The sequence below is a fragment of the Poromitra crassiceps genome, assembly GCF_964638095.1.
Source record: "Poromitra crassiceps genome assembly, chromosome: 9".
NCBI classification, from domain to species: domain Eukaryota; kingdom Metazoa; phylum Chordata; class Actinopteri; order Beryciformes; family Melamphaidae; genus Poromitra; species Poromitra crassiceps.
Genome location: NC_139630.1, coordinates 11,550,520 through 11,574,247, shown reverse-complemented (window position 1 = coordinate 11,574,247; position 23,728 = coordinate 11,550,520). Strand labels below are relative to the sequence as shown.

The 23,728-nt window shown below is 46.4% G+C and overlaps 1 protein-coding gene across 2 annotated transcripts in view; it reads right to left on the bottom strand.

Moving 5' to 3' along the window:
* Nucleotides 1–5,960: 5,960 nt before the first annotated feature.
* cdc42bpb (CDC42 binding protein kinase beta (DMPK-like)) overlaps nucleotides 5,961–23,728 on the bottom strand; it is a 95,043-nt gene continuing 77,275 nt past the window's right edge. For both annotated transcript variants that reach the window (XM_083643607.1, XM_083643608.1), the window contains 9 exons: nucleotides 23,666–23,728; nucleotides 22,670–23,024; nucleotides 20,993–21,090; nucleotides 19,521–19,605; nucleotides 18,458–18,575; nucleotides 17,590–17,707; nucleotides 8,926–9,034; nucleotides 8,442–8,503; nucleotides 5,961–7,050 (listed from right to left, as the gene is read on the bottom strand). The exon at nucleotides 23,666–23,728 is cut by the window's right edge and continues 179 nt beyond it. In XM_083643607.1, coding sequence (XP_083499733.1) covers nucleotides 6,928–7,050; nucleotides 8,442–8,503; nucleotides 8,926–9,034; nucleotides 17,590–17,707; nucleotides 18,458–18,575; nucleotides 19,521–19,605; nucleotides 20,993–21,090; nucleotides 22,670–23,024; nucleotides 23,666–23,728 — 1,131 coding nt within the window. In that variant the 3' untranslated portion in view covers nucleotides 5,961–6,927. The remainder of the gene's footprint in view (nucleotides 7,051–8,441; nucleotides 8,504–8,925; nucleotides 9,035–17,589; nucleotides 17,708–18,457; nucleotides 18,576–19,520; nucleotides 19,606–20,992; nucleotides 21,091–22,669; nucleotides 23,025–23,665) is intronic.

The window sequence follows — 23,728 nt, the reverse complement described above, 5'->3', positions numbered from 1 at the left end:
ACTTCTATTGCTCACCACATTATGCGTAACTCTGGTTCGCTACAATATAGTAACGTAACAATATAACAATATGATAATATAATAACTATCTAATTTTAATATTTGCCTATAAGTGCTGAGCTGTAATTCCTATTATATTTCTGACCTGGCTTTCAATGATGCACACAGGCAGACAGACAGCCAGGGCCGGATCTAGAGGGTTGCAGGGGTGGGCTATGCCCACCCAAAAATGAATCTTGCCCACCCCAAAAAACATTTTTTTTTTATCCCAGGCGACCCTTTTTGAATTCCAGGCGACCCCACTTAGGGTCACGACCCGAAGGTTGGAGACCACTGGGTTAGTTAGTTTAGGGCACCTAACAGTTGTAGTTATAGCTTTAATTTGATTTGAGAAATAAGCTCATCCAATGAAAAGAATATTATGGAGTTGATTATTTTAAACTATGGATGAAGGATTGTTATTCATTTTTTAGGGTAACGAAGTCAATCTGCTTTCAAAGTTGTAATTTCAGTTTGAGTTTGAATAAGACTAAAAGTCTTGTAAATATAGGTTTGAAGGCTAAATGGCAAATAGTTTTTAGCTATGGTTAAGTCTCACTGCACTAGTCTTTAATTTGATTTGAGAAATAAGATCATCCAATGAAAATAACTGTTATGGAGTTGATTATTGAAATTATGGATGAAGGATGTTTTTAAGTTTTATGGTAAATCAATCTGCTTTCAAAGTTGTTTTCTTTTCACTTTTAAGACTAAAAGTCTTGTGAATATAATAACAGTTTTGTAAATAGTTAGTTAGTTTGTATGTACATAGTTAGTTTGCAAATAGTTTTAATAATAGGAGTTTTATAAACATTGGCCTGTCCCCTGAGTGAAAGTTCATACTTAGGTTACCCACAGCACAATGTGGACACCTAGTGGAACAGTTTAGTGTTAGAATATAATGCAACTTAATCCCCATCCCCAAACCGAGAACCTTTGGGCAACCTACCGCCAAAGATGTAATAAGCTAAAAACGGACCTGGTACCAGCTACTGTATGGCATACTAGCTTGTCGGCAATAATGTTCCAAAGTTAGGCACATTTTTGGCTTGTTTTTTTCCGGTATGGCTATTTTCATTGCCCCCCAAAATGTTCAATTGCCCACCCAGTAACCTCACCCTAGATACGGGCCTGCAGACAGCTAGAGAGACAGGCAGACAGACAGGTAGAGAGACAGGCAGACAGCTAGAGAGACCAATGACTGAGAGAGACAGGCAGACAGACAGACAGACCCCAGTCGTGCAGACAGGCTACGCATCCACTCATTAATTATTAACCTCTGACCTGCCAGATGCATTAATTGCCCCCTAATGAATCATTAATTAGGCAGCAGGTGGTAACAACCAATAGAGCAAGAGTCAGGGAGGGGGGGGGGGGGAGGGGGCGGAGTCAGTGTTCATATTGGTGGTGGCGGGGGGTTCCAGTCTGATAATGAACTACTCTATACTCTCCACTATACTGAGGCCTTTCAAGTGATACATAATACTCATATTCGCCCAAAATCACATTTACACCCCTTTGGCTCCAAGGCCTCAAAACATATCAGTACACAGTTTAAACTGAAGCACTGCAATGCATTTAACATGTTGGCTCTGGACCAAGGTCAGGGCCCTGTAACGTTGGAGCTCCACTACCAGCGTTGTGATGCCCTCAGCAATGACGTTTGACTGGAATCACCAAAAGACAAGCAGTTCAGGTTATTCCCAAGTATATATGTGTGTGTAATATATATATATATATACACACAGTATATACACATTACACACACAGTATATATATATATATACACTGTATATATATAGATATATATATATACACACAGTATATACACACATATATATATACACACAGTATATACACACTTTGTATATATATATATACAAAGTATATATATATATATACACACAGTATATATACATATATATATACACAGACAGTATATATATATACATTGTATATATATATTATATATATATACAGTATATATATATATACACAGTATATATATATATATATATATATATATATATATATACAGTACCGTATATATATATACAAGCAGTGTCATATATACAGTATATATATATACAGTATATATATATATATATAGTCTGAGTGGAATGTTATGGTCTCCCCAGATTCTCAATTTAATCGCTTTGTTTGACCAAGTAAAACTTTTTTTTATCAACTTTTTATTGACATTCATTCATACAGGTACTTGACATTACTGATAGTCATTAGCCAGGATGCATGAGCCCTCTTCCCACCCGCCCACTCATATCACCCACCCAATACCCATCAGAACATGTGATGAAAGACCCGCCCACTCATATCACCCACCCAACACCCATCAGAACATGTGATGAAAGACCCGCCCACTCATATCACCCACACAATACCCATCAGAACATGTGATGAAAGACCCGCCCACTCATATCACCCACCCAACACCCATCAGAACATGTGATGAAAGACCCGCCCACTCATATCACCCACCCAATACCCATCAGAACATGTGATGAAAGACCCGCCCACTCATATCACCCACCCAACACCCATCAGAACATGTGATGAAAGACCCGCCCACTCATATCACCCACCCAATACCCATCAGAACATGTGATGAAAGACCCGCCCACTCATATCACCCACCCAATACCCATCAGAACATGTGATGAAAGACCCGCCCACTCACTTCACCCACCCAACACCCATCAGAACATGTGATGAAAGACCCGCCCACTCATATCACCCACCCAATACCCATCAGAACATGTGATGAAAGACCCGCCCACTCATATCACCCACCCAATACCCATCAGAACATGTGATGAAAGACCCGCCCACTCATATCACCCACCCAATACCCATCAGAACATGTGATGAAAGACCCGCCCACTCATATCACCCACCCAATACCCATCAGAACATGTGATGAAAGACCCGCCCACTCACATCACCCACCCAACACCCATCAGAACATGTGATGAAAGACCCGCCCACTCATATCACCCACCCAACACCCATCAGAACATGTGATGAAAGACCCGCCCACTCACATCACCCACCCAACACCCATCAGAACATGTGATGAAAGACCCGCCCACTCATATCACCCACCCAACACCCATCAGAACATGTGATGAAAGACCCGCCCACTCACATCACCCACCCAACACCCATCAGAACATGTGATGAAAGACCCGTCCACTCATATCACCCACCCAATACCCATCAGAACATGTGATGAAAGACCCGCCCACTCATATCACCCACCCAATACCCATCAGAACATGTGATGAAAGACCCACCCACTCATATCACCCACCCAACACCCATCAGAACATGTGATGAAAGACCCGCCCACTCATATCACCCACCCAACAGAACATGTGATGAAAGACCCGCCCACTCATATCACCCACCCAACACCCATCAGAACATGTGATGAAAGACCCGCCCACTCATATCACCCACCCAATACCCAACAGATGATGAAAGACCCGCCCACTCACTTCACCCACCCAACACCCATCAGAACATGTGATGAAAGACCCGCCCACTCATATCACCCACCCAATACCCATCAGAACATGTGATGAAAGACCCGCCCACTCATATCACCCACCCAACAGAACATGTGATGAAAGACCCGCCCACTCACTTCACCCACCCAACACCCATCAGAACATGTGATGAAAGACCCGCCCACTCATATCACCCACCCAATACCCATCAGAACATGTGATGAAAGACCCGCCCACTCATATCACCCACCCAATACCCATCAGAACATGTGATGAAAGACCCGCCCACTCATATCACCCACCCAATACCCATCAGAACATGTGATGAAAGACCCGCCCACTCATATCACCCACCCAATACCCATCAGAACATGTGATGAAAGACCCGCCCACTCATATCACCCACCCAATACCCATCAGAACATGTGATGAAAGACCCGCCCACTCACATCACCCACCCAACACCCATCAGAACATGTGATGAAAGACCCGCCCACTCATATCACCCACCCAACACCCATCAGAACATGTGATGAAAGACCCGCCCACTCATATCACCCACCCAACACCCATCAGAACATGTGATGAAAGACCCACCCACTCATATCACCCACCCAACACCCATCAGAACATGTGATGAAAGACCCACCCACTCACATCACCCACCCAACACCCATCAGAACATGTGATGAAAGACCCGCCCACTCATATCACCCACCCAACACCCATCAGAACATGTGATGAAAGACCCGCCCACTCATATCACCCACCCAACACCCATCAGAACATGTGATGAAAGACCCGCCCACTCATATCACCCACCCAACAGAACATGTGATGAAAGACCCGCCCACTCATATCACCCACCCATCAGAACATGTGATGAAAGACCCGCCCACTCATATCACCCACCCAACACCCATCAGAACATGTGATGAAAGACCCGCCCACTCATATCACCCACCCAATACCCATCAGAACATGTGATGAAAGACCCGCCCACTCACTTCACCCACCCAACACCCATCAGAACATGTGATGAAAGACCCGCCCACTCATATCATCCACCCAACACCCATCAGAACATGTGATGAAAGACGTCAGTTATGTTTACGACAAAATGAAAAAGAAATAAAAAGGAAATATAGAACACCCTCTCCACCCCCCGCGGTCTCTGTTCAAACATCTCACACTTTGCTACTGGAGCACTGGTTCCTGAGGCACTGAGGTCATTAGGTGGGAGATCTGAGATGCTGCACCTGAGTTGAGCACTTCGCTTTATTAATCCTAGCTGTGGAGAGTTGTAAAACCTTTTTTTAAGCATTGTACGAAATTAAACGTGAATGGCTCACCAGTCTCCACTTGCCCACAGCCACCCAATAACAATCAATCATGAGACTTAATCTTCTTGGAAACAATTGTATTTCATTCTGATTGGTCTTAGCTTTTTGTCGTCATAGTTCTGTGGAGCCCGACCTGTTTTTTTTTTTAGGGCTCCTTCATGCCGAGGGCCCCTGCCCAGTTTGCCCATATGGTAGGTCCGGCTTTGCTTTCCAATGAGGGAGAATGCGTGCGTTGATCCTTGGCGATTCGTTCCCTTGGCCATCGGACGTGACGCGAGCAGTGGAGCATCTTTCAGTGTCGGTAAAGGATTCCTTCCATGGCTGATGGCTGAAGTGGCGCAGGAGTAGCCTGGGTAAACCCAGCCTCCACGTGACCTGCTCTCAGTCACTACATAATCACATAATCTGTCTTTTTGGAAGGAAAAGAGGTAGCCGGCACTACTTTCCAAACATGGCCGCCGACCTCTTTTCCTTTCAAAAAGACAGATTATGTGCATTTTGGATTAACATTTATTTTGCCGCCGTGAGATGTGTGTTTTGGCAGATTTTTAACAGCTGTACCATTAGCCTCCATTCTATGGCGATAATTACTAACTTCACGACTGTAGCTCACTGTAAACTGAGCAGACAGTGCCGGTAAGGCATGGTGTATCTTGGTTATGTGGGGGGGATGTGGCAAATGAGCTAAACTTAAAAAAAAAGTGGTGTATCCCTTTAAGGTTAGGTTAAGAGTTAGGATTAGTGTTTGGTTAAGGGTTAGGATTAGTGGTTGAGAGTATTGTTATGGTAGTTTGCTGCCATTGTTCGGCGTGCGTCTACACTGCACGCCAAATCGCGTATCTATTCGACAAGAAAACACCCACGTGTCATATATACGCATTTCATGAGATCAGGCTGAATCTCCAGCTCTCTCCAGATGGAAGGGGAGATGAGTGGACTCACCTGTCCACCACTCAGCCAATCAGAAGGTGAACTGGTTAACAGCAGGATCACACCTCACTGAAATCTCTAAATAAACAATATCTCAGACAGAAAAAAACCCCCACAGAGACACAACAGATTCTCTTTTATTGTCTGTTCAAAGTTTCGTTGCTAACATTTCAATAATTACAAAGATTTCAAACTGGTGATTTGGAAGAAAAAGCAGTAGTGTTTAGGACAGTCCTCTGCATCCACAAGTCCATCCAGAGGTCGAAGGGTCAGTGGGGAGGGGGGGGGGGGGTGCAAGAGGAAAGATCACTGACACAAAATAAAATCAAAGAGGATTTTTTTCCCTTGGACTACAACAATGTGCAAGTTTAATATTTTAATATTTAATACAGTGTTTCAGAACAGCCGTGTGTCTGTGAGCTGGAAACTAAATCTGTTAGCGACAGCGACACGCAGCAGCGCCGCCTAGTGCCGACGCTGCGCTACGACAGCACAGCCGGCTAACAGGCTTCACACGAGCGTTTTAACTGGAAATAATGACGTGGCAGCTGGAGTGGAGTCCCACAGTCTGTTGATCCTTTACACCTGTTCACCAGCCGCACCTTATTTCTGACTAACACCTACAGCTAAAGGGACAGTTCACTCCAAAATCAAAAATACATCTTTTTCCTCTTACCTGCAATGCTATTTATCCATCTAGATTGGTTTTGGTGTGAGTTGCAGAGTTTTGCAGAGATCGGCCGTAGAGATGATCGGCCTTCTCTCCGATACAATGGAACTGGATGGTACTACTCTGCTTGTGGTGCCCAAAGACACTCGCACCAAAATTAATAGCATTACAGGTAAGGAGAAAAATATGTATTTTTGATTTTGGGGCGAACTGTCCCTTTAAAGATGATGAGCAGCAGGGGCGGAGCTGCATCAAGACGACCGTCTGCGTTGCCGTCTGCGTTGCCATGGTTTCCCAGCAGATAAAATCCAAGTTAAAAGCAGCAGGGAGTCGCTCAAATAAAATCAAAGGTAAAATCAAAAGTCCCATCTTCAGCCTTGGTCCAGGGGTCACGCAGGGTCAAAGGTCACAGGGTCACTCAGGGATCGAGCTCCAGGCCGTCCAGGGTCAGCTGGCTACGGTGGGGCGAGTTGGGGCTCGGGGGGGAGCTCGGGTTGGAGCTGTTCGAGGGAGTGGAGTGTTTGGTTGAGTCAGAATCGGGCTGTTAGAGAAAGAAAGGGAGGGGTTGAGACGGAGAGGGTGAGAGAGAGTCAGTACTGATTCGATTGAATTTCCACCTGCTGAGCTAAACTAAGCGTTCTAACCTGACATTAGGCTGTGAGGAAGAGGGGGATTATGTGGGCTATGGGGAAAGCGGGGAGGGGATGTAGCCATAGAGCCCATTCATCTTCATGTATCTTGAGGTGAGAAGTCAATGGACCCCTTTGAAAATGGCCATGCCCGTTTTTCCCCTCGCAAAAATGTATCCTAACATTGGAGTATTATTTAGCCCCCTTCCCGGCAAGCTAGCATGACATGGGTGGTTACCAATGGCTGCCTTAGGTCTTCTAGATTCATATGCTAGCAGAAATCCTCCTGAAGCTACACTACAGCCTCTGAAAGACCGTAAGGGAAGAAATGACCAATCAGGAGCACAGTTGAAAAAAAAGGTGTTGGCAGGTATGCTACGCTTCAAAAGCCATACAAGTGGTCCTCGCTTGTGAAGATTATCCTGCTGAACACAAATTTCCACTCCCATAAGCTTGTGGTATTTCACTGAAATCCCCATTTAACTGAAATCCCCCATTCTAAAAATCCCATAGCCTTTTCCCCTTTACGAACAAACATGGCGGCGAGTTCTGGATAAGCCTACAAAAATATGTCATCCCTGCGGTACTCTATTACGTGTGTACGTAATAGAGGCCAGAGGAACCCCACCCCCCTCACTTTGGTTGTGTCCACACCACAGGAAATGAGAACGCGCATAGTTCTTAGAACTCTGTTTAGAGGGACTTTTTTTTAGCTCCTACTTCAGGTTAGGTACTCTCCCAGCACAGGATGAAGTATGAACCTTGAGTGATTTAAGTGCATGGTGATTGGTTGAACTTCTAGAAAAGCCCTGAGGAAAAAAGCCCTGAGAAAAGCCCTATTATCATCACTAACATTAACTTTGTTTTAGCAAGCTAACGTTAGCCAACTAATTGTTACCCAAAAACCGCAGGGATGACCTATTTTTGTAGGTCAAGCCAGAAGTCATGCACTTCCTGGTTTAGTTGAAGTCAAAGGGACTTCTGTATGGGGATTTTGTTTAAATGCCTGAAATAAGGTCTGTGGTTCACAAAGGTTGATGAAACTGAGTGAGACCTTTGTATTCAGCAAGATGATTTTCACAAATGAGGACCACTTTCATGATCTTTGAAGCGTTTTCTGAAAATCGCAATCTTCAAAAATCAGGGAGTCCCCAGGGTGGTCCCAAAGCACCTAATCATAAACAGACTCGGGACCCGCCGTAAAATGTGGACCTGAACCCGTACGATTTCCAGGTCGGTTCTCGCGTCCTAAGTTTTGTGTAGATCCATGAAGACCTTTGGTTGGTGTGTGTGCGTGTGTTACCTCTCTGTCCAGGTCCTGGTCCAGATCTGAGATGCTACGAGAAGAACCTCCTCCCCCGAAATCTGCATTGAAAACCAGCCTGTTAGTCTAACTGACCCATGTAGAGTTGCAACCATTAGTCGATTAGCCCATCGGCAGAAAATGTATCACCATCATCATTTTTATAACCGATTAATCTAATCTAATTTTTAAGGGGAAAAAAGTTAAATTATCTCGTTCCAGCTTGTTAAATGTGAATATTTTCTGGTTTCTTTAGTCTCCTATGACAGTAAACTGATTCTCTTTGGGTTGTGGACGTCATCTTGGGCTTTGGGCAAAAGTGATCAACATTTTTCACCATTTTGTGACATTTTACAATGACGACTAATCGATTGGTCAAGAAAATAATTAACAGATTAATCGATAATGAACATCATCGTTAGCTGCAGCCCTAGATCTGTGTGTGTGTGTGTGTGTGTGTCTCAGAGAGAGAGAGAGTGTGTACCTGATGCTGTTCGGGTGATGTGTGTCTTGCTCCTCTGTTGCCGGGAGATACTGGACAGTGGGCGGGGCTTATCTTTAGCCGGGTCATCCTGAGAGGAAGCCATCACACTCTGCGCGCGTGCACACACACACATATACACCCGCACACATGTACACACGCACACACACATATACACACACACACACACACACACACACACAGTCGTGTGATGAATGGGTCTACGGTGTATTGATATGAACAGACAGTGAGAGACCTACAGACAGACCTACAGATAGACTTGTAGTTGGTTAGTGCTATCTCTGTCTGTTTCACTGTCTGTTCTGAGGCTACCGCATAAGTTGTTAATTTCACCACTGAGATCAACCAAACCCCTCCAGGCAGGAAGGAGCTGGTTGGCTCATTTCAGGTTGCTTTATTCACAGAGAGAGAGAAGCAAACAGCACTGCATCACACACACAGTGACCAGGCTGTGTTCTGCCTGCTGATTGGCTGTTGAGCAGATCCTGATCACAGCCTGATCACTGTGTTCATGGCTTCATCCCACAGCGGCCATGCCTGGACAGCCCGGGTTGAGTCGGGGTCGAGTCGTGCTAGTTTTGGTCCCTGCTTTGTTGAGGTTCCAGCGCTGTGAACCCGGTACCATACGGTGACGTGAAAACACTGCAGACGACTGATTGGTCAGGCAGAATCGTGTTTACTGTCTACTGTCAATGCTGGATACCAGTTTAGTGGGGCTTACCCGATCTCTTCTGTTATTTCCATCAGTCTTTTGTCTCATCAGTCTGCCTTTCGCTCTGGTGAAATAAAATCAATCTCCTTGCTCAGCTTTAACATGACGGTGGTTTTCAATTGTTTTGAGAGAGAAAAAGTCCGCTCCTCGGGAAGCCCTTTGTAGTTGCGTGTAATGTCGGCTCCGCTAGGCCGGAGGCAGGGGTTAGTGAAGCCGCAGTCTTGCCTGGTGAGTTGCCGCCGGGGTAGAGGCTTCCCTTCTGCCCGTTGCGCAACTCCCGTCCCCCGCGCAGTGCATGCATGTGAGTTTGAGTAACAACAAAGTGATATCCATTCTCCTGGCCGATTGTCACATTTGCCCATGTACACTGTAGGTCATTTAGAGGCACCAGTATTTCATAACCAGTTTTAAAGTTCTGGCTATGGGCGGAGGGCAGATATGCGGACGCTATGACGACGAGGTGTGGGTGGAGGCGAGTAAACTTGCTATGGAAACAGAGTCTATATCAAGTAGAGATGAGTAAGACCAGATCGAGTAGAGCTGTACTGTGCTGTTATATGTGCTGGAAATGAGCCATTATTCAGCTTTTTGATACCTTTTTAGAGTTCAAAGAGGGCATAGTTTGAACAGTAGAATTAGATTGTACAAATGGGTTAAAAAGGCGTTTTTGGTAGGATCACGTCTAGGTGGTTTTCTAAACATTCTCTTCATACTTTACAACTCCTTAGGACTTTTTCTCTGTCATTCAGAACATATTGAGGACACAAAATCCATTGAGTTTTTTTTTGTTGCAATTTGTGTGAGGTCATGACATCATTACTGGACTAGTAGGCTTCCCACCCCGACTATCACCTAAATCCAACATGGCCACCACTGGATGAAGCCAGCTGAACGCTGAGGACGGAGCCAGGAGGCGGGGCCTCCACAAACCAGGCACTGCAAACCAAACAGAGAGGATGCTGGGAAGGGGCGGGGCGAGCGAGGGAGAGGGTGGCAGAGAGAGAGAGAGAGAGAGAGAGAGAGAGGCTGGCCTACCCTTCCCACAGAGGAGGTGGAGGGAGAGGAAGAGGAGGAGGAAGAGGAGGCTGCAGCGGGGTCTTTCTGCAGGAAGAGGCCGGCCGACACCGAGGTCATGTGATACACGTGCTCAAAGTGGGAGGGGGGAGAGATGAGGGAGTGACGGGAGGAGGAGGGGGAGGGGGTAGTGACATCACCGGTCTGAGGGGGAAGGGGGGAGAGAAAGAGGTGGAGTCAGAACAGAACTGTCAGGGAGAGTTGGAGGTGAGTTCAGAAGGAGTCAGGAGAGCATGCTGGGAAAAACAACACCCCACACAGAAACCACAGCATCTGACTCCGGTTACCATGGAGACAGGAACCACAGCAACTGACTCCTGGCACTCTACTGAGCATGACAGCCAGTAGGAGGGAGGTCAAATGTTACAAATGTTTATTTGACGCGAGAAAGCTGCACTACGGGGACGAGCGGTTCTAGAGAAAGCTGCACTACGGGGACGAGCGGTTCTAGAGGAAGCGAGGGGTTCTAGAGGAAGCTGCACTACAGGGACGAACCGTTCTAGAGAAAGCTGCACTACGGGGACGAGCGGTTCTAGAGAAAGCTGCACTACGGGGACGAGCGGTTCTAGAGAAAGCTGCACTACAGGGACGAACCGTTCTAGAGAAAGCTGCACTACGGGGACGAGCGGTTCTAGAGAAAGCTGCACTACGGGGACGAACCGTTCTAGAGAAAGCTGCACTACGGGGACGAGCGGTTCTAGAGGAAGCTGCACTATGGGGACGAACCGTTCTAGAGAAAGCTGCACTACGGGGACGAGCGGTTCTAGAGGAAGCTGCACTACGGGGACGAGCGGTTCTAGAGAAAGCTGCACTACGGGCACGAGCGGTTCTAAAGAAAGCTGCACTACGGGGACGAGCGGTTCTAAAGAAAGCTGCACTACGGGCACGAGCGGTTCTAAAGAAAGCTGCACTACGGGGACGAGCGGTTCTAGAGAAAGCTGCACTACGGGCACGAGCGGTTCTAAAGAAAGCTGCACTACGGGGACGAGCGGTTCTAGAGAAAGCTGCACTACGGGGACGAGCGGTTCTAAAGAAAGCTGCACTACGGGGACGAGCGGTTCTAGAGAAAGCTGCACTACGGGGACGAGCGGTTCTAGAGAAAGCTGCACTACAGGCACGAGCGGTTCTAGAGAAAGCTGCACTACAGGCACGAGCGGTTCTAAAGAAAGCTGCACTACAGGCACGAGCGGTTCTAAAGAAAGCTGCACTACGGGGATGAGCGGTTCTAGAGAAAGCTGCACTACAGGCACGAGCGGTTCTAAAGAAAGCTGCACTACAGGCACGAGCGGTTCTAAAGAAAGCTGCACTACGGGGATGAGCGGTTCTAGAGAAAGCTGCACTACGGGCACGAGCGGTTCTAAAGAAAGCTGCACTACGGGGATGAGCGGTTCTAGAGAAAGCTGCACTACGGGCACGAGCGGTTCTAAAGAAAGCTGCACTACGGGGATGAGCGGTTCTAGAGAAAGCTGCACTACGGGCACGAGCGGTTCTAAAGAAAGCTGCACTACGGGGATGAGCGGTTCTAGAGAAAGCTGCACTACGGGCACGAGCGGTTCTAAAGAAAGCTGCACTACGGGGATGAGCGGTTCTAGAGAAAGCTGCACTACGGGCACGAGCGGTTCTAAAGAAAGCTGCACTACGGGGACGAGCGGTTCTAGAGAAAGCTGCACTACGGGCACGAGCGGTTCTAGAGAAAGCTGCACTACGGGGACGAGCGGTTCTAGAGAAAGCTGCACTACGGGGACGAGCGGTTCTAGAGAAAGCTGCACTACGGGCACGAGCGGTTCTAAAGAAAGCTGCACTACGGGCACGAGGGGTTCTAGAGAAAGCGAGGGGTTCTAGAGAAAGCTGCACTACGGGCACAAGGGGTTCTAGAGAAAGCTGTATTACAGGAATGAGAGGTTCTAGAGAAAGCTGCACTACGGGCACGAGGGGTTCTAGAGAAAGCTGTATTACAGGAATGAGAGGTTCTAGAGAAAGCTGCACTATGGGCACGAGGGGTTCTAGAGAAAGCTGTATTACAGGAATGAGAGGTTCTAGAGAAAGCTGCACTACGGGCACGAGGGGTTCTAGAGAAAGCTGCACTACGGGGACGAGGGGTTCTAGAGAAAGCTGCACTACGGGCACGAGGGGTTCTAGAGAAAGCTGTATTACAGGAATGAGAGGTTCTAGAGAAAGCTGCACTACGGGCACGAGGGGTTCTAGAGAAAGCTGCACTACGGGCACGAGGGGTTCTAGAGAAAGCTGCATTGTGGGAACGACGGATTCTAGAGAAAACTGCACTATGAGCATGAGTGGTTCTCAAGAAAGCTGCACTACGGACACCAGCGGCTCTGGAGAAACTGTCATTGTCAGTAGAGTGTTATTGGATGCTAGCTGGTCAGAAACAAGCTTGACTTCCTGTTGTAGCGTTACATCACTTCCTGCTGCTGCTGAGGGAAAAAGATCACTGTGACATCATTGTGACATCATCACTCCACACCATTAAATGTAGTGAGATCTGATGAGGGAAGAGGGCAGGGGAGAAGCTAGATCTACCATCATGGCCTGCATACCCAGAATGCCTTGCGGTCTGACGAAGGGCCCCATCTCAAACCAGCCCCTACCCTCTCAAACCAGCCCTTACTCACTCCCACTTCATTACCAAGTGTCACTCCAAATCAAGTAACCCTAAACCTTAATCAAGCTGTTTTAGTCGTCTAAACAGAACCAAAGTTGTTTTAGCCTAAACATAACTAGAAAACACGGCACTGAGCATCCCCGCCATCAACACCGGGACCATCCTCAAAAATGACAGGGTGGGGGGGGGGGGGGGGGACACACATTCGTTCAGGGTGTTTTCACACTTGCCTAGTCCGGTTCCTTGTTTCGGGCCAGACACAAAAAATGACGCATTGTTGTTTGTTTTCCAGCTGGTTTGGTTCGCTTTCACATCAGCCAAAAGCCAAGCGGACCAAATAGGGGCTGCCAACCCTCCCAGACTGACCAGCTCGTCTCCCGGGATGGCAAATATAAATTCCCAGAGATTTTTTGACGGCTGAAATTATAATGTGTGCCGTTGCCCACTTCAATTCATTTTGTCATACGAGAGGTAGCCTATAACGTTAAATATTGGTCTGCTGATGACTGCAATCATGCAAACAAATCCCACACAGTTTCACCAGTCACCAAAACATGATGTGAAGAATGAAGATGTTGTTTTTAACCACCAAATGCTGTTTGTTCCTCAGCCTATGAAGCAGCTGGCAACGGGAGCTCGTTTAATCCAAACTACATTTGGGTCGGATCGAGTTCGGATCACTTTCACACCACAAACGAACCGTACTAGAGTTGGTTTGGAACCGCACCGAGACCACTTCTTTCAACAGGGCGCACTTTTGGTGCGCACCAGAGCTCGATTGCTGCTGCTTTCACACCTGCCCAAACGAACCGCACCAAGGGGGAAAACGAACTCTAGTGCGATTCGACCGAACCAAACGAGGTCGGTGTGAAAGCGCCCTCAGACTGCATTTTCGGTCTGCCACAAAATGTACCCTCCCCTCTATAATGCAAGAGGAACACATCCTATTGGGGAAACCTACCTTGACATAGTCTGACTGGGAGGAAGCAGCATGGTGGACTCAGCTCTCTCATTGGTGCCGACCATTTCAGTCGGTGCCGGATGGAAATCCCATTCTGCTCCCTGCAAGCTCTGCATTGGCTCCGACCCGCTCTGACTGCGGCTGCGACCATATTTGGATTTCCTTTCCACACCCCCCCATGTTGAATCTGTATGCCTCTGCTGCTGTACGTGTTGAATCTGTATGTCTCTGCTGCTGTACGTGTTGAATCTGTATGTCTCTGCTGCTGTACGTGTTGAATCTGTATGTCTCTGCTGCTGTACGTGTTGAATCTGTATGTCTCTGCTGCTGTACGTGTTGAATCTGTATGTCTCTGCTGCTGTACGTGTTGAATCTGTATGTCTCTGCTGCTGTACGTGTTGAATCTGTATGTCTCTGCTGCTGTACGTGTTGAATCTGTATGTCTCTGCTGCTGCACGTGTTGAATCTGTCTGTCTCTGCTGCTGTACGTGTTGAATCTGTATGTCTCTGCTGCTGTACGTGTTGAATCTGTATGTCTCTGCTGCTGCACGTGTTGAATCTGTATGTCTCTGCTGCTGTACGTGTTGAATCTGTATGTCTCTGCTGCTGTACGTGTTGAATCTGTCTGCCTCTGCTGCTGTACGTGTTGAATCTGTATGTCTCTGCTGCTGTACGTGTTGAATCTGTATGTCTCTGCTGCTGTACGTGTTGAATCTGTCTGCCTCTGCTGCTGTACGTGTTGAATCTGTATGTCTCTGCTGCTGCACGTGTTGAATCTGTATGTCTCTGCTGCTGTACGTGTTGAATCTGTATGTCTCTGCTGCTGTACGTGTTGAATCTGTATGTCTCTGCTGCTGTACGTGTTGAATCTGTATGTCTCTGCTGCTGTACGTGTTGAATCTGTATGTCTCTGCTGCTGTACGTGTTGAATCTGTATGTCTCTGCTGCTGTACGTGTTGAATCTGTATGTCTCTGCTGCTGCACGTGTTGAATCTGTATGTCTCTGCTGCTGCACGTGTTGAATCTGTATGTCTCTGCTGCTGTACGTGTTGAATCTGTATGTCTCTGCTGCTGTACGTGTTGAATCTGTATGTCTCTGCTGCTGTACGTGTTGAATCTGTATGTCTCTGCTGCTGTACGTGTTGAATCTGTCTGTCTCTGCTGCTGTACGTGTAGAATCTGTATGTCTCTGCTGCTGTACGTGTTGAATCTGTATGTCTCTGCTGCTGTACGTGTTGAATCTGTATGTCTCTGCTGCTGTACGTGTTGAATCTGTATGTCTCTGCTGCTGTACGTGTTGAATCTGTATGTCTCTGCTGCTGCACGTGTTGAATCTGTATGTCTCTGCTGCTGCACGTGTTGAATCTGTATGTCTCTGCTGCTGTACGTGTTGAATCTGTATGTCTCTGCTGCTGTACGTGTTGAATCTGTATGTCTCTGCTGCTGTACGTGTTGAATCTGTATGTCTCTGCTGCTGTACGTGTTGAATCTGTATGCCTCTGCTGCTGTACGTGTTGAATCTGTATGTCTCTGCTGCTGTACGTGTTGAATCTGTATGTCTCTGCTGCTGTACGTGTTGAATCTGTATGTTGAATCTGTATGTCTCTGCTGCTGTACGTGTTGAATCTGTCTGCCTCTGCTGCTGTACGTGTTGAATCTGTATGCCTCTGCTGCTGTACGTGTTGAATCTGTATGTCTCTGCTGCTGTACGTGTTGAATCTGTATGTCTCTGCTGCTGTACGTGTTGAATCTGTATGTCTCTGCTGCTGTACGTGTTGAATCTGTATGTCTCTGCTGCTGTACGTGTTGAATCTGTATGTCTCTGCTGCTGTACGTGTTGAATCTGTATGTCTCTGCTGCTGTACGTGTTGAATCTGTATGTCTCTGCTGCTGTACGTGTTGAATCTGTCTGCCTCTGCTGCTGTACGTGTTGAATCTGTCTGCCTCTGCTGCTGTACGTGTTGAATCTGTATGTCTCTGCTGTACGTGTTGAATCTGTATGTCTCTGCTGCTGTACATGTTGAATCTGTATGTCTCTGCTGTACGTGTTGAATCTGTCTGCCTCTGCTGCTGTACGTGTTGAATCTGTATGTCTCTGCTGCTGTACGTGTTGAATCTGTCTGCCTCTGCTGCTGTACGTGTTGAATCTGTCTGCCTCTGCTGCTGTACGTGTTGAATCTGTATGTCTCTGCTGTACGTGTTGAATCTGTATGTCTCTGCTGCTGTACGTGTTGAATCTGTATGTCTCTGCTGCTGTACGTGTTGAATCTGTATGTCTCTGCTGCTGTACGTGTTGAATCTGTATGTCTCTGCTGCTGTACGTGTTGAATCTGTATGTCTCTGCTGCTGTACGTGTTGAATCTGTATGTCTCTGCTGCTGTACATGTTGAATCTGTATGTCTCTGCTGCTGTACGTGTTGAATCTGTATGTCTCTGCTGCTGTACATGTTGAATCTGTATGTCTCTGCTGTACGTGTTGAATCTGTATGTCTCTGCTGTACGTGTTGAATCTGTATGTCTCTGCTGTACGTGTTGAATCTGTATGTCTCTACTGCTGTACGTGTTGAATCTGTATGTCTCTGCTGCTGTACGTGTTGAATCTGTATGTCTCTGCTGTACGTGTTGAATCTGTATGTCTCTCTGCTGCTGTACGTGTTGAATCTGCCGAGCTCAAATGCCTGCGCCGCTGCCTTTGAAACAATAACAACAGCAGCGCTAGTCGCTAGCTCGTTGCTACACGCTGAAAACCATTGATGTGGATTATGCAATGAAGCAGCCTGCATGGTACGTTCGGTGGATGGCTGTAAACAGCCTTTTTCCCCTCAAGTCCACAATAGAAAGCGTCCCCTGCAGCCAGACTCTCCTCGCCCCTTTGCTGGGAGAGTCTGGCAAGCGAGACTAACCTTGACATGACCCCGGGACAGACTTGCGTCCATACACGCTTGTCAGATGCAAGAGGATCCGTCAACAATAGGCGGAAAAAGATCGGCGCGGACATTGGAGCACTGATTTTGACATGGCCGCCAGTCTGCTCCGGCAGCTGTACCACATGTGGTGGAAATAACGCCTTACACTCTCGATAATTCAATTATTGCGTTGGGACGGCACTTAATATGGCGAACCCTCCATGTGGACGAGCAAACAGGGGGGGGGGGGGGGGGTGGACAGGGCGAGGGGTTGGGGGCTGGTTTGGGATTGGACCCCTAGTCTCTCCCTAGAGGAGCGAGAGGAGAGGAGGAGAGAGATGGCAGGAGAGAGAGGAGGAGCATGGTCAGTTACCAGGGGGAGGTCCATGAGGACCTGCATGCCGTCTCCCGGGCCCATGTGAGCCACGTGGTTGAAGTTGGTCGGGTTAGAAATCATCTTCGACCTCAACTCGGGATCCCTCAGCATCTCCCTACACACACATACGCATGTGCGCGCACACACACAAACACACACACAAACACACACACACACACACACACACACACACACACACACACACAGTTATGGATAAGTGTATTCATGGGTTTCAGTCACATTGACACTTTGGTTGTGGCGGCCATCTTGAGGACCGAATGCAGCACACAACCTTTTAGTACCTGTTTAAGTCTATGGGAGGACTGTGCATTGCAAACCACACCCTTTTTGAACTCTTTGAACCCTTTCATAATTTATACTAGAAACTCAGTTCAAACTTTAAACAGGTCACCGCTTTTAATACTTTCTGAGAAATCCCAGTTTAAGTTGTATACTTTTGTCAACCTTTATAACGGGATCCTATGGAGCCAGCTTTGAGGGTGTGACAGTTCAGACAACTTCAACACTACATACATATATTATAAATCAAACCCTTCTACCACAGTAGCTACTTCTGCTCTCACTCACAGTGTCAAAAGATAAGCAATACGATACGTATGGTTTTTCAGATATTAACGTTTGACACTGGTGTTCCACTCTACAGCAAATAGAGGGCATCTTGTTGTTTCAAATTGGCCCTCAAGATGGCACCCGACAGTTGGGTGATGTCAACAGAAGTCTGTGTTTGTTCAGGTGAGACAGACAGGGTGTGACTGTGACTGAGGGGAGGAGGTGTGTTTGTTCAGTTGAGACAGACAGGGTGTGACTGTGACTGAGGGGAGGAGGTGGGGGCAGCATTAGTCACCTCCTCTGCTGCAGGCGCTCCTCCTCTGGGACCTTGAACAGGAACTTCCTCTTGCTGCGGGTTCGAACCATCAGCTTCTTACTGTTGTCTGATGTCTCTGGGATGGCCAGGTCTCCCTCTGGAGGACAGACAGGCAGGCAGAGACACTTTCATCTCACAATGCTGACTTTAGGGTTAGACATTAAACTCCAAATTCAGACTTTTCTCAGAATTCTGACTGTCTACTCACTTATTTTGATTTATTTTTTGTTATCAATTTTTTGTTCTGTTTACCTTTGTTTTTTTTTGTTTTCTGGTTTCCTTCCTGATTCTGTTGCATTGTATGCTTTCTATGGATTATTGTTATTTATTGATAATAATAATAATAATAATAAAAAGCCAGCTTTATGAGTTTTGCTGGGTAACGCTGGCATCAAGAATCAGCAAGAATATGGTCTTACTAGTAATTTGCATATTTACAGCTATTAACTGACAATTTGACAGCCACATTTGCACATTTTTTTTTACTAGTAGCAAAGTCATAATGGTTAGATGCGTCCAAAAACAGGGCGAAATCGCCCCACGATGGCAGAGCTGTGCAGGCGCACAATCTCAAAATTGTGTGTGGGGTGGGGGCAGTGGTGTCAACCAGGCCTAACGGAGTGATTTAGTGCAGGTCAGAGTAGTTTAGTGCAGGTTAGTGTTAAGCTGTTAACGTGTTGAGTTTACCTGAGTGATTTAGTGCAGGTCAGAGTAGTTTAGTGCAGGTTAGTGTTAAGCTGTTAAAGTGCTGAGTTTACCTGAGTGATTTAGTGCAGGTCAGAGTAGTTTAGTGCAGGTTAGTGTTAAGCTGTTAAAGTGTTGAGTTTACCTGAGTGATTTAGTGCAGGTCAGAGTAGTTTAGTGCAGGTTAGTGTTAAGCTGTTAAAGTGCTGAGTTTACCTGAGTGATTTAGTGCAGGTCAGAGTAGTTTAGTGCAGGTTAGTGTTAAGCTGTTAAAGTGTTGAGTTTACCTGAGTGATTTAGTGCAGGTCAGAGTAGTTTAGTGCAGGTTAGTGTTAAGCTGTTAAAGTGTTGAGTTTACCTGAGGAAGTGTTGCTGAAGTAAATGAGGCGAGGAGGTTCAGAACTCAACAGGTTCAACGTCCCTTCAACATTCAGAGGTCGAATCTGGAGACAGACAGACAGTTAAATAGACAGACAGATAGACAGACAGACAGACAGTTAAATAGACAGACAGACAGACAGACAGACAGACAGACAGACAGACAGACAGTTAAATAGACAGACAGACAGACAGACAGACAGACAGTTAAATAGACAGACAGACAGACAGACAGACAGACAGTTAAATAGACAGACAGACAGACAGACAGTTAAATAGACAGACAGATAAACAGACAGTTAAATAGACAGACAGTTAAATAGACAGATAGACAAGACAGACAGACAGACAGACAGACAGACAGACAGACAGTTAAATAGACAGACAGATAGACAGACAGACAGACAGACAGACAGTTAAATAGACAGATAGACAGACAGACAGACAGACAGACAGTTAAATAGACAGAGAGACAGACAGACAGTTAAATAGACAGACAGACAGTTAAATAGACAGACAGAGAGACAGACAGATAGACAGACAGTAAAATAGACAGACAGACAGACAGTTAACACGTTCACTGCCGTCGACGAGTTAACTCGTCAAAAAAAAAAAAAAAATGACGGTGGGACGTGGATCAAACCCTTTTACGTCTCCTATAAAAATATGGGAGCCACCGAACGTGTACAACCCATTCCACCGACCCACTAAGTGGCGACAGTGCTCTCCAGACTGCAGAAACTCGCTTGTGACACGCCCGCTGCAGCCACGGAGGGAGGAGGAGAACACACACGGAGGGAGGAGTTTGAAGGAGAGGGGGGTTTCCTGCTGTTATGGAGGAAATTACTGTTCAAAACTATTGTTTAGATGTCTGACGTCTTACTGATGCCAAAAATAAATGGTTAAAGTGACTGTTCTATCGAATTTCACAAAAAGGCATTTTTCTCACCTTTCATTTTCAGACGCTGAAACCATGCTGTATTCAACTGCTAATGCCTACATACTGTAACTACTAACTCTACAAACTAACTCTTTTAGACAGAGAAAGCACACATTCTATTAGTTCTTTTGAGATATTTTGTGTTCACAAAATCCTAACAGAAAAGAATCCTCGGCTCTTGAAAGATGAGCCAGAATCCTCAAAAAAAAACCTTGGCAGAAGCTACCTACAGTAAAAAAAAAACTGTTGGCAGTGAATGTGTTAAATAGACAGACAGACAGACAGACAGTTAACTAGACAGACAGTTAAATAGACAGACAGATAGACAGACAGACAGACAGACAGGCAGGCAGACAGATGTAGTCAGGCACAGGCAGGTGATAAAGGAGAGATCATCTAGTTCTGGATGTTTGTGCTGAGCTCTGATTAGTTGATGCATTACAGAATGATCATACGGAGCTGTGATTGGTTGATGTGTTGCAGATGGACCCTGCTGAGCTGTGATTGGTTACCTTGCGGAGGGAGACTGTCTGAACCCACTCAGAGGTGTGAACATCAAACACATCGACTCCATACTCACTGTACACCGTCAGGTAGGACGAGTTAGAGCCTAGAGAGTGTGAAGAGAGAGAGGGGGAAAGAGAGATAAACATAAACACACACACAACACACACACACACACACACACACACACACACACACACACAGGGTTCCTGTATATCAGACTGGAGATACCAGGTTTTAGTTTCAGTTTATAGACTGTTTTGAGTCTTTATGGCTCTCATCCAGCAGATAGTGGATCAGCTGCAGGTTTCACTTCACACTCCTTATTAATATCGGTTAGCGCTGGGCGATATGGACAAAATCAAATATGACAATATGTTGTTGTTGTTGTTGGTCCGAGTGAAATGTTCTGTGGTCTCTCCTGATTCTAGATATAGCTGAATCACTTGCTTGGACCAAGTAAAACAATTTTTACGAGGATTTTACAAAATTACTATGGAAAAATGAATGGCGGAAAATCCCTTGGTGCGTATGCCTAACCCAGAAGAGGGCGTGACTTTGGCACTCTATACTGCCCAGCCCCTACTATCTATCCACCTTATTTTTGAATGCCCCGCTGTAAAATAATTGTGGGTGCAAGATCCGGTTTTGAAAGTGACTGATTGTTGCAGCTGGCGCATTTCCTCGTTAAAACTCCGACGCTGGAAGAAAAAAAGTTGCTTGTCACAATAAATAACACTTGTTTGACGACTTATTTGAGGGAATGTAATAATTTTATCTATCACATCCGTTATTTCTGTTGCTCTTTGAACAACGGGATATTTCTCGACGAGATTTTTGTCAAATTAGCTGGAAGTGATTTGCTCCGTTCGCCTGCAGCTGTCGTTTACAGACGGGCTACGTAACGGGGGGAGGGGGCTGGGAGGATTACACCGGAAGAAGCACCCATATTGTATTTCATGTCAGGCATCATGGCAGCTAGAAATAAGGTGGATAAAGATAGATTCTGTAGTGCTGACCTCGTCAATAGAAATAAGGTGGATAAAGATAGATTCTGTAGTGCTGACCTCGTCAATAGAAATAAGGTGGATAAAGATAGATTGTGTAGTGCTGACCTCGTCAATAGAAATAAGGTGGATAAAGATAGATTCTGTAGTGCTGACCTCGTCAATAGAAATAAGGTGGATAAAGATAGATTCTGTAGTGCTGACCTCGTCAATAGAAATAAGGTGGATAAAGATAGATTCTGTAGCGCTGACCTCGTCAATAGAAATAAGGTGGATAAAGATAGATTCTGTAGTGCTGACCTCGTCAATAGAAATAAGGTGGATAAAGATAGGTTCTGTAGTGCTGACCTCGTCAATAGAAATAAGGTGGATAAAGATAGGTTCTGTAGTGCTGACCTCGTCAATAGAAATAAGGTGGATAAAGATAGATTCTGTAGTGCTGACCTCGTCAATAGAAATAAGGTGGATAAAGATAGATTCTGTAGTGCTGACCTCGTCAATAGAAATAAGGTGGATAAAGATAGGTTCTGTAGTGCTGACCTCGTCAATAGAAATAAGGTGGATAAAGATAGATTCTGTAGTGCTGACCTCGTCAATAGAAATAAGGTGGATAAAGATAGATTCTGTAGTGCTGACCTCGTCAAGTTTGATGTCATTAATATTGATGTGGATACGTACTGCAGGCGAGCGGCGTGGCAGGCCACATCAGCTCCTGGCTGCGTGAGCGGCGGCCCTGGGTGTCCACGTAGATGCCCAGCTGGCTGAAGCACAGCAGCAGCTCGGCTCCGCCCACCTCCAGGGCGTGCAGTGCATCCAGAGGCTGCTGGGCCAGGAAGGCCAGCGAGGGGTCGCCCGGGGCCACCAGGCTGACGGGCGACGACTCGCCCTGCAGGGCGAGCAGTGCGAAGCCCGAAGGGTAGCCCACGCATAGGCGCTCGCGCACCATGCCCAGCCACTGGACCACACCCGGCGCCTGCACCTCCCACAGCTTTTTATGGTGCGGCCGCGCCCGCGTCAACTCATAACACTGCACCTAAAGAACCAAGAGAACAGCGTTAGAACAGGCAAGGAAAATACTAACTTAAGGCACAGTCCTGCACTGGGTCGGGGTTCCACGGGGGGCCCCGCCGGGTACCCGCAAAAAAACACGGGTTGCAGGTAAAAAAATACACTTTGAACCAATGAGTTGTGCTAAATGTGTTAGCAACGCCAATCTACAGTAAAAGTCCGCTAGCTGTGATGCAAATCTTTGCTATGTTCAAGGTTCAAGTTTATTATTTGTCCAAAAAGGGTGATTTCTACTGCAGAAAGCATAAAAACCACATAGCAAAAACATGTAGGTACAAAAACATAAAAACAATATACAAATATACAAACAATTTACTGTACAGGTAAATGTCTCCCATAACCCCTCGAGACACCGGGATTCATACAACCATTGCTACAGTAAAGTGCTACTGTATTTCCATATGAATAAATTACAAAAGTGTTACAGACATCAGCGTATCCCACAACTCAGCTGACCTCCCGCTCCTCCCGACGGCATTCAAGGCTCGAATGGAGACAAAGGAGTTTATGTTGAACTCCATTGAGTTATGCTAAAAGCGTTAGCGATCTAAAAGTCCGCTAGCTGTGAAGCTAATTTTGGCGATGTTTTGCGGGAGTTCTTCTGACCTGGCGCTTAACAGCAGCTAGCAGGCACGCGGGCCCCCCTGGCCTCAGCACGCCCGTGCACAG